General features: G+C 40.0%; 1 protein-coding gene across 1 annotated transcript in view; it reads right to left on the bottom strand.

Moving 5' to 3' along the window:
• Positions 1–1,381: 1,381 nt before the first annotated feature.
• Positions 1,382–11,536, bottom strand: part of trip11 (thyroid hormone receptor interactor 11) — a 29,360-nt gene continuing 19,205 nt past the window's right edge. Inside the window, exons 16-21 of the mRNA XM_047346182.1 lie at positions 11,429–11,528; positions 9,853–9,934; positions 7,646–7,760; positions 4,049–4,171; positions 2,899–3,040; positions 1,382–2,772 (exon numbers count right to left, since the gene is read on the bottom strand). Of these exons, the coding sequence (XP_047202138.1) occupies positions 2,558–2,772; positions 2,899–3,040; positions 4,049–4,171; positions 7,646–7,760; positions 9,853–9,934; positions 11,429–11,528 (777 nt within the window). The 3' untranslated portion in view covers positions 1,382–2,557. The remainder of the gene's footprint in view (positions 2,773–2,898; positions 3,041–4,048; positions 4,172–7,645; positions 7,761–9,852; positions 9,935–11,428; positions 11,529–11,536) is intronic.

Raw genomic sequence — 11,536 nt, 5'->3', positions numbered from 1 at the left:
GGATACACATACACACCCCCACCCAGAGTTCAATGACGCTACACAGCCAGTGCAACAGACTTACGCCCACTTCTGGATCAAAAGCAGAGTCGAGCCGAGGCATAAGCGAACAAAGTCACACTTTAGGGCCTCCAAACCGTGGGGAGAGAGACAAAGATTGCGTGGCGTGTGTGGTGATCCTCATGCAATCTGCCTTTAAATACATTCAAAGTTGTCAAGGACCATTCTCAGCATGCGACCACCTTCATCAGATCAAATTCAGCTGTCTTTGCTTTGTACTACTTACTTACTCCTCTTCCCCAATCCTGTATGTTCAGTTCATAGTGGTGACAAGTTTATTACTGCTTCTCAAGCGGCTCAAGGGGGTGTAATACCGGTGGTTCAATTTCAACCCGCCTCCCCACTCAGTGTCCGAAGTTTTCAGCTGATCGTGAGACGTAATGAACACGTGTTGATCATGGAAAGATAGGATGATCCGAAAGAGACTAGTTTGTTTATGAGGAAGGGCGCAGCTTTTACATTCCCTCTGATGTTAAAAAGCTAAATTAAAAGATTTTTCTTCCTTTTTTTTTTTTCAAATTTGAAATAATATAAGGACAAATATATGTGTTAAACCTCTTAGATTGAGAGTTATGTTAACAGTTGGGCACGAGTCGGTTCCCGGTATCAAGGTACATCAAGGTTTTTAAAAGTTATGGCTTCAAAACCACAAAAAATGTCCATTATGTTGTTCTTAAGGTTTATTCGTTTAAATGAAATCCCAGAGAAAGGGCTGGATCGGCTGGAGTTTCCTCTGACATATGGAACAGAGCTGACCAGCATAATGTGGTGCTGCCCCTCCCCCACCTGTTGCTGCGCACAGCTGGTTGAACATAAGACTGCTACACTTTTCCCTCAGCTACAAGAAAACGAACTCGGCTGTCTGGAAATATTTCTGGTTGTGAGAAACATGGTCCGTGACATAGTAACTAAAAGTAGCACCAGCCAACATTTTTACTAAGGTCATGTTTAAAAGCTACAGAAGCAAATTACAAGTAACTTGACAACAGGATGGCAAACAGAGCACATAGAGCTAATTTACTATCCAATGTCAGCTTCTTATACTTGGTATGCCAAGAACAGTGGAACTACAAAAAAGTATATTCTGAGCAACGAGACTACTAAACTCAGCAAGCCAAACTATACATTCTATTTACACTCACCAGCCACTTATACTTGGCTAGTACCAAGTGAAGACATCATTTTGAGATGATTTGACCTTTGTGACATGGTGCATTTATCCTGCTGGAAGTAACCAGTTAATTCTTTCTGCTATTTGTGTTGGTACAGAGGTCACATTTACTACATACTGCAACTGTTGGCAAGAAAGAAATCTCATAGATGGGTGGGTGGGTCACCAGTGGCACCTTTATTTAATGTCATATCCTAATTAGGTCACGGGTTCCGACTTCCAACAGAAGATCATCCAAGGTAGACCGAATCCTTTGCTCTCAGTTTCAGATTTTTACATTTACAAAAAATATATATATTTTCAGTCATGATTTACAGTTTTTACATTTCATCAACATACCTGGACTCTCCTGTAACATTCCTTCTGCAGTGGCTGACTGATGCCGGGACAAAAACGTGGAGTGGCACAGTCACACGCCGGCCTGCTATGATCTGACTACATAAAACTTCAAAAATACGCCGTTTTTATTTTCTTTTTACATTTTGTAAATATATATTTATATTAACCATTTACACTTCTGATTATACAACTATCAAATTTCCAAAAATGCAGGCACTTGACTTCCATCGTGCCTATAACTAAAAAAAGAAACCTGCAACACCCATTTATATATATATGTAACTATATGAACATAAAGAGCAGTCTAAACCCTCTGATAAACCACAGTCAGCAGCCATAATTATGCCCTACTGCATATCACAGTCTGGCTGTCTGGAAAACACAAGATCTTCCAACGCCAAAAAAAACAACCTTATGGTTTCAACAGATGTACTGACTCACAGAGCTTTTACTTTAGTCCTGGGTCCTTGATGAATTGTTGAGAAGAAGTAGTAGAAGAAGGAATACTAATAGAACAAGAAAATACAAGCTGGTAAATGCAAACGGGGATGAAAACTGACGGGCATGCTTCCTCTTGCAAACAGAAGCTCCACCCACGCGTTGTGCTGCACACAGTGAGTTTATAAGGTCACTTTTATTCACAACTGGTGGGGTTCACTCTGAATATTTCACACATTTAAAGTGTTTTCATTCATTGCTTTTGGCATGGGAAGTCAATGTGTGGGTCCAGACCTAAAAATATTAAAGTAATAAGCATTTTCACTCGTGTAGAAAGTCGTTTGCATAGACAAAAATCTAACCTTAAAAATCAAACAAAGTCGTCCCAGACTTTATCTTAAGCTTTGATGTATTGTCTGATCATTTATTTTTGCTCAAAGTAAAAAGAGCAGTAATAGGGAGCAGAGATGCTCAAATATTTCAGTCTTTTAATGCGGAGCTCATCTTGGATAAATTAAGACATCTGTGTGGCACTTGAAGTGGGCCCCATCACTGCTTCAACAAGTCTTTGAGCACAGCTCCAGCACTGGCCTCAGCTGAGACAGGCACAGGGGTGAAGGTGGGCAGAGCGTTGGTGATGGGCTTCATCAGCAGGTGACCTCCTGAGCCAGCAGAGCCAGAACCGGCCACCAGCGGCACTGCAGCAGAGCGAGGAGCCAGGAAAGGATTGGATTCACCCGATCGCCTAATACCAGACGCGGCTCCTATTAAGGAAACATATATTAACTTTGGAGTATTTGATTAAGTCAGACAACAGACCATCACCTTCTATTTGATCTTCATGAACAAACTGAAATTAAAATAGTGTTTTTCCTAGACTGATAATTTACCTGTGATGTCTAAAGAAGATCCACTGGTTCTCCCAGGTGGCGGGGCACTCAGAGGCTTGATGTCATGGACTGGAAGCCTCGGCGCTGGAAGTGACGGGGTTGACTCCATCTCCAAGAACTTCACAAACATCTCTGAGAAAGACTGCAGCGACAAGGTCGAATGAATGAGCTAGTTTACAGATTAAAACGGAAAATATTCCATGAAGTAATATTAAGAGCTTCATCAGAATAGTAGTGGTAATCAGAACAAAAGCTATGTGAACATTTGCTAGTTCTGTTTAAACAAACATGTCTGTGGAAGTAATGAAGGAAGATCCTAAAAGATACAAAAAATTCAATCACTTTCCTGCCCAGGTGTATAAAATCCAGCACCTAGGGATACAGAATGCTCCTAAAAACATTTCTGGAAAAATAGGTCGCTCTCAGGATCTCAGTGAACGCCAGTGTGGCGCCGTGATAGGACGCCACCTGTGCAACAAGTCCTTTCATGAAACTTCTTCACTAACCACATTTTCCACAATCATCTATGAGGGGTATGATACAGTGGAAGAGACTGTGAACAACTGAAAATTAGCCATGAAGTGAAAGGCCCTGTAATATCACAGAGTGGGTCAGCATGCTGATGCAAAGAGTGCACAAAGGTCAGCAACCTTCTGCGGAGTAAATAACTGCAGACCGCCAAACTTCCCTTGGGCTTCAGATTAGTCCAAGAGTTTCTCTGGAAGAATGCTCAGACGTTCCTATAAATACACTCCTAAAACTTGTGGAAAGCCTTCCCATCGGAGTTAAAGCTGTTATAGCTACAAAGGACAGGCTGACATCATAGTAAACTCTATGAAGTTATTGCTTTGGAGGCAATATTTATCATTTCTACAGTTTGTTTTTCATTGAATTTACATACTTTTTTAATTTAGAACTTTAAACAAGAAGTATGTCTTATTCTCTCCTCATTTTCTCTTCAAAGAAGATGTGAAGGTATGTTAAATATACGCTTTATATGCTATCTATACATTATATAGTTCTATGCACCGTTACTTTCAATTCTAAAAAAGTTGCAGAGCATTATCACTTATTTGCACCATCAGGTTTCTACTGTTCTGGGTAACAGATACATACTGTGTACGTGGGTCCCAGTTTGTTTTTAACTTACTGAATTCAGTCCCTGCCCACTGGTGGGCCGTTGTGGGGTATTTGGGACGCTTTGAGCTCCTCTGCCTCCGAGCAAGCTTGATACCCATCCAGTAACACCATGGCGTCCATCGTCCTCCAACATCTGAAGACAGGAGGACAGGAAGTACAAAATAAATTCGACTGGATTGTTAAGAAGAATAAACTATTTTGATTGGGTCAATGTAACACCTGAATGTACTTTAAATTAAACCACATGATTGTAGCTGTGGTTGTATGTTTAGGGTCGTTGTCTCCAGTCTGACGTTTTTTGCAGCGTCTAGCAGGGGTTTCTGTGTTTTGGTTCATTTATCTTCCCATAAACTCAGACAAGCTACGCTTTCCTTGCTGATAAAACGGATCCCCCACAGCACAATGCTGCCACCACCATATTTCACTGTGAAAATGCCGTTCGGGGTGATTTTTGGAGCAGGGATTATCTGCAATAGCTTTTACATTTAGACTGAACAGTTCGACATAGGTTTCATCTGACCAGAGCCCTTTCCTCCTCTATATGACTCATACAGCTACAAACAGGATTACTACAGTATTTTTCTGCTGCTCCTCCATTAAAAAGCTCAGAGTTGTAAGGAGCATGTACCAGTCGATTTGCCAATAGTCTTAAACCTGAGCTATGGATATCTGCAGGTCCTCCAGAGTTCCCCTAGGCCTCTTGGCTGCTTCTCAGATCAATACTCCTCTTGTCCGACCTGCCAGTTGAGACGATGAGTCATTTCATGGCAGGTTCCTTACAGTTGTGCTTCACTATATTTTCAGATGATGGATTGAACAGTGCTCTCTGAATTTGGAGGATTGTTCTAAGCCAGCTTCCTCCCTGACCTGTGTGCTGTGCTCCTTCGTCTTCGTGGTGCTGCGTGTTCACTGATGTTCTCTAACACACCTCTGTCTTGAACAGCTGGATTTGTACTGAGATCTAATTTCAAATGTACTAATTATGTGACTTCGAAGGGCAGCTGGTTGTACTGGTTTTTATTTAACGGTATTAGAGTAAAGAGAGGTGAATACAAATGCACGCCAGTCCTTCACAGTCTGTAAATTTGAAAACAAATTATCCTAGCAGTATTAAGCTGCACGGATCACTTCATGACAGTTAATAGACACATGAAAAGGAACTGCCGCACCCAGTAAAACCAGTACAAGTCTGCTGCTTTTACTGGACTCTTGTCTTCTGTAAAGTGGAAACTTTGAATAGTATTACCAGGAGATGGAAGGAAGAGGAAAAAAACATGCAGGGACCTTGAAGGTAATAAAAATGGTTCTTGTAAGGAACTGAAATCTCTCTTGCCCTTGCATACTCTGTATGTGTTTCCCTTTAAGGGTGTTGGGTAATACTCTTTGGAATTGCTGGATGGATTCCCATAGAGCCCCCGGCCAAAACGATCTGGAAAGGACGATACTTTCTTTTTCAGGTCTGAGCTCTGAGGATTTTCAGGGGCTGCTGAAGTTAAAAAAAAATAGTTGCTGGGGTTTTTTGGCGGATAAACCGGCTCTGAAGGACAAGATGAAAAGGTTGTTGTCTCACGGTATGGTCAGTGCCACCTATGGTTGAGTATGTAAACAGTAAAATGAACCAGCAACAAGAATTAGGGACAGCCCTGTCATGACTTGGTTAACATTGTGCTACAGCAACGTTAAATAACATCTGTAGTTTTGTTGAAACACTTAATTTTAAATGTTTTGCAATACATGTCTGAAATTAAATAGGTCTGACATGAGTCCCAGGTTTAACGTTCTACCAACAAGGGTTGGGAGGCTTTCATATGAAGATGATTAGGTTTTAATTAAAGCCAAAACTTTCTGCATCTATTAGATTTATTAGATTAGACAAATAATGCTGGAATGGTTCTTGTTGCACAAAGTTAGGCTTGTTTCTTGGTTGTATCCCAAAGTTGTATGGCTGTAGATGTAAACCAGACAGGCAAAAATAAGTTTCAATCATTTCTCTATCTCACTCCTGGACAGGAAGCAGATTTCCAAACATGTTCGAATGTTAGGGAAAAAAAATGTTTCACCTCGTAAATTGTTGCTAAAAAACTCTTTGGTGAAATGTGAGAAAATTTGGCTTCAAATGGGAAGTTCAGGAATATTAAGAGACAGCAATACAGATCATTTCAGTCATCATTCCGACACCTTGAATAAACCACAAAAAGCAGCTATGCTTGGCTTCCGGCCTTTCTGACTGCTCATTCCTCCGTGTGTTTTTGCTTTCCTATTCATGCAGTTTGTCAGTACTGCAGATTTTGCCAATGCAACACACACAATGATGTTTGTGTGCTGCAGATACAGGAGCACAGGCTGCTGTGAATAAACAATAAGTTCATACTCGTTTCTACTGTTACTAATATTAATAGTTTTAACGGTTACATATTGATCACATCCAAAAACGTTTTAAGCTACTGTTTTTTTAAACATATTATAGACTCATTCTATTTTAGTAATAATAACTTTTATGAGTCATATAGTAGCTGCACGTTTTGCATTTATTTCGAAATTTCCCTAGAATATATAACAGTTTATCATAATAAATAATGTTAAACTAGATATTAAATTACAGTAATGGGGGCGCTGTGCCGGTCCGTTGTGGTGAAGAGAGAGCTGAGCCGAAAAGCAAAGCTCTCAATTTACTGGTCAGTCTACGTTCCTACCTTCACCTATGGCCATGAACTTTGGGTCATGACCGAAAGAACGAGATCCCGGATACAAGCGGCTGAAATGAGCTTCCTCCGTAGGGTGGCCGGGCACTCCCTTAGAGATAGGGTGAGGAGCTCGGCCATCTGGGAGGGGCTCGGAGTAGAGCCGCTGCTCCTCCACATTGAGAGGAGCCAGTTGAGGTGGCTCGGGCATCTATACTGGATGCCTCCTGGACGCCTTCCTTGGGAGGTGTTCCAGGCACGTCCCACCGGGAGGAGGCCCAGGGGATGGCCCAGGACACGCTGGAGGGACTATGTCTCTCGGCTGGCCTGGGAACGCCTTGGGCTCCCCCCGGAGGAACTGGAGGAGGTGTCTGGAGAGAGGGACGTCTGGGCGTCTCTGTTGAGTCTGCTGCCCCCGCGACCCGGTCCCGGATAAAGCGGAAGACGACGAGTACGAGTAGATATTAAATTATTCTGTATTCTGTTTTATAGTTGAAGTGCACAATAGTGATGTTGGACAGAGAAACTAGTTCCAAAATGTTTAAAAATGTCAATTTTGGTTTGAATCAGTCCAAGATTTTATTAATTTATTTATATTTTATTCATTTATAGATTAATTTATGGCATATATGGCAAACTAAGCCAAACATTAACCACCAAGTATTACTATTATGGTTCCTATAAAAACAGCTACAGAAAATAAAGTATTTAACACTGTCCAGTAATACCTCCTATTTTCAACCATCTGTAGAAACTTGAGGCATGAAAGAAAACCCTAGATGAGATAAAACAAATCTTTTTAATGTTAAGCTTTTATATAGTTCAAGTATTTTTTTCCCAAGATTTTAAAGGAAATGTTGCTCAGGTACTTCAGGTTAAAATGAGTTAACCAAATAGTGTGAATATGAAAACAATCAATCTCTAACCTGATCAACTTGTTCTCGGTTCAGTCCCAACACACTCCCCATGAGTCTGAGCACATCAGCGCGCTTGGTTTTAGGTGTGTGGAAGTAGCCCAAAAACAGGTTACGCATCAGTACCCTGCAGACAGAAAAACATACACAACACATTTCAAGGTTAAACATCTCATTTTAAGTAGCTGCGTAAATTACAAGCCCTGAATAGAAGACCTGCAGTATATTTTTTCATTTCTTAATTTTACCACAAAGTTTTTATCAGGTTGACCCTTATTCATAGAAATTAAACTAGATTTGTAATGGAAATGAGTTAACCAGCCGTTGACCGGATCAGATGATTTTCCGACAACACTCTTCAGTGTGGACGCTGCTACTGACTGCAAAATGAGCTATTTTCAGTTTCAATGGAGTCACAGGAAGAACACAGATTTAAAACGCTAACAGATTTGCGATGCTAACTGCACTGCTCGCTAATATTGTACATTATATAATAAAATAAGTTTTAAACTAAAAATTTTAAAGGTTTTGTTAGGGTTTGAAAACTTTTGTATTGTTTATCACTCATGTCTGCTCTAAGTGCTTTTCACTCCTTACATGTCACAGAAAGGGAGACGGGGAGAGGAATGAGTTATGCTTTTATCAGCAACATCTAGGGACTGGTACAGAGTCCTCACTCTCTCTCTCTGTTTAAAATCAAAACACATGAACCCTAACCTTTCTGACCTCACACACACACCCTGAATGTTTGTTGAACTGTGTGTGAACCAGCATGTATAAATAAAGAGAGAAGGGTGCCAACACTTTGTAGTCTGTACTGCAGAGCTACCCTTGCACTATCTCTGTAGTTATGCTGCTATAGGCTTAGGCTGCTGGAGGACATAATGACCACTTTCACCCTCTTTGCTACATTCTCACACTACTCTCCAATTTTGCATTATTTGCTGTTATTTCAGCTTTTAACCTTGTTCTCTCTATTCTCTTCCTAGAAGCTACACCTGGCCTGACTCTGTGTCTACCTGTGACACCTTTCTGGAGGGGGGCATCGTCCAAGCTTCTGCTGGCAACAACTTAATGCTCACCCTCTACCGATGATCCACATAGCCCAGTCTTTTAGTGTTTAACCCTTTCTCTCTCCTAGACATGGAAATTGACTGACCTTTTACTGTGACTAACTCTATGTGCTCTCTTTCAGACTCTTACCTTGAAAACTGGCTCAGAGTTTATCTGTTCTTTCTTTCTAGGTGAAACGACTAAAGGAGCTACATCCATTAACATTTACTTTTCCTTCCCATAGAAAGTACTCCTGGATCAGTGCTTCTTTGTTCTTTTTGTGTCTCTGCTCTGTTCTCTCTAACCCCCAGTCGGTCGTGGCAGATGGCCGCTCACACTGAGCCTGGTTCTGGTTCTGCTGGAGGTTTCTTCCTGTTAAAAGGAAGTTTTTCCTCTCCACTGTCGCTACATGCATGCTCAGTATGAGGGATTGCTGCAAAGTCAACGCCAGTGACTGTCCACTGTCTCTACATGCTCATCCAGGAGGAGGGAATGCTGCAAGTCACTGACTGGATGCAATCTGTTGGGTTTCCTTAGATAGAAAAACTTTTTATCAATTTGAATAAAAAGCTAACTCCGACTGCACTGTTCAATGGTTAGGATTAATTGGAATGTATGTACCTGACTGTTGTGAAGTGCCTTGAGACAACATGTGTTGTGAATTGGCGCTATATAAATAAAACTGAATTGAATTGAATTGAAAGTAAATTGACTGTATCGTTCTTGCCTTTGAGTTGACTAAATAATACCTAACAGGTTTTTAAAAAGTTTAAAATGTCAACACCATAATCATCTTTCTTTAGTTTTAAAATGTCAGTAAAACCTTGCAACACAGTACCTGCTCTCTCTGGGTCGCCTCTGCCCATAATACAAACAATTAATTACTGCTTGTGGCGGTAAGGCTAGAAAACGAGATTTTGAGGCTCTGATATATATTTTTTAATTATATATATATATATATCTTATTCTATAGTTCTTAAAAATAAATCAGGCAAAATCAATTCCTGCAGCTTCAGAAAAGCTTTACAGAAACTGAGATAAAAATAAAAATAAAAACAATCGGTCACAAGTTCTGCAATTCTGATCAAAAGCATGTGGATATTGTTTCAAAATCCCCATTTAACTGGCGTTACGAATAGCAGACGGAACATAAAGGCTCAACTTACTTGTCTATCTTTCCTTCTGTGCTGTTCAGGAGGTTCATGAGTTTCTTTTGTGCCTCCTCCAACATCTCCTGCCTCACATCCACTGCAACACAAACACAGTATAGTCATTCCACGAGAAACAGAAACTTATTCCTTGTTATAAAAGTCTGCAGATGTTTCAATATGTTTAGGTCACATTTAGCTGTGATATACAACAGGTAGGGCTACTTGCTTTGCATCTCTGCTTGGCGCACCGACACTGGTGAACTAAAGAAATACTTCAGAACATCTAATCTAATGGGTTTTGAATGCAATGCATATTTTAATAAAGTTTAGATTTCTCAAAAACAAAACACACATAACAGTATTAAATGTGAACAGAAATGGCTGCCCATGGTGGAATCGAGTCATGTTTCCAGATATGCCAAAGTTAGTATATATATAGACTTGCAAAGTAAAGATAAAGGCTTGTTTCAGGACTAAACAAATACAGTCTGAGAAGCCTGAGAACGGGCAACAAAAACAGTCCGAGAATTTGCTGTGATGTAATGGTTTACCTGATAAGAGAGACGGAGAAAAATATATTTACTTTGTAAGTCACTTTATGATAAAGGCATCCATCTCCATCCAGTTTTATGCTTTAGAGGAGCATTTACAGGTCCTTCTCAAAATATTAGCATATTGTGATAAAGTTCATTATTTTCCATAATGTCATGATGAAAATTTAACATTCATATATTTTAGATTCATTGCACACTAACTGAAATATTTCAGGTCTTTTATTGTCTTAATAAAAGACAGAAATGTCTTTCTGTGTCTTACCCTCTTGCTTGAGGGTGTCAATAGTGGCCTTCTGGGCAGCAGTCAGGTCGGCAGTCTTACCCATGATTGGGGTTTTGAGTGATGAACCAGGCTGGGAGTTTTAAAGGCCTCAGGAATCTTTTGCAGGTGTTTAGAGTTAACTCGTTGATTCAGATGATTAGGTTCATAGCTCGTTTAGAGACCCTTTTAATGATATGCTAATTTTGTGAGATAGGAATTTTGGGTTTTCATGAGCCGTATGACAAAATCATCCGTATTAAGACAATAAAAGACCTAAAATATTTCAGTTAGTGTGCAATGAATCTAAAATATATGAATGTTAAATTTTCATCATGACATTATGGAAAATAACGAACTTTATCACAATATGCTAATATTTTGAGAAGGACCTGTATTTTGTTTCATAATCTGAGAGCTCTGGTTTTAGTCCAAAAATGTTACTTCGTTTATTTGCCAATTCATACTTTCCTCCCTGGCATTTTCTGGGCAACATACATTAACTCACTGTATAAAACGCAATAATTTAAAGTCATTTTTCTATTTATTTGAGGTCTATAGTGAGGAACTGTGGTTGAAGGAGGTTGCTCATAGTTATTTCAGTTTGATCGGAATCAGGATTCCGAGCTACAGCTACCTGAAAAATGGAGCAATATAAAATCATCAGCGAATAATATACAAATAAAAATAAATGTGAGATTTGAGCATTTCCATGAGGACATTGGTACAAAACAGTTTGGTTATGGGTACAAAATGGAGAAACTCCACCGCATCTCACCTTGTTTCTTTAGCTCTTCAATTTGCTCTTCTTTCTGATCGATCTGATCTGTGAGACGAGACGCTGAATCTAGAGCAGCAGTGGCTTCATCCAAATTGATCTGAGAGA

The sequence above is a fragment of the Girardinichthys multiradiatus genome, chromosome 19, assembly GCF_021462225.1.
Source record: "Girardinichthys multiradiatus isolate DD_20200921_A chromosome 19, DD_fGirMul_XY1, whole genome shotgun sequence".
NCBI classification, from domain to species: Eukaryota; Metazoa; Chordata; class Actinopteri; order Cyprinodontiformes; family Goodeidae; genus Girardinichthys; species Girardinichthys multiradiatus.
Note: the sequence above shows the minus strand (reverse complement) of the source record. Positions and strands in the feature narration are given on the sequence as shown.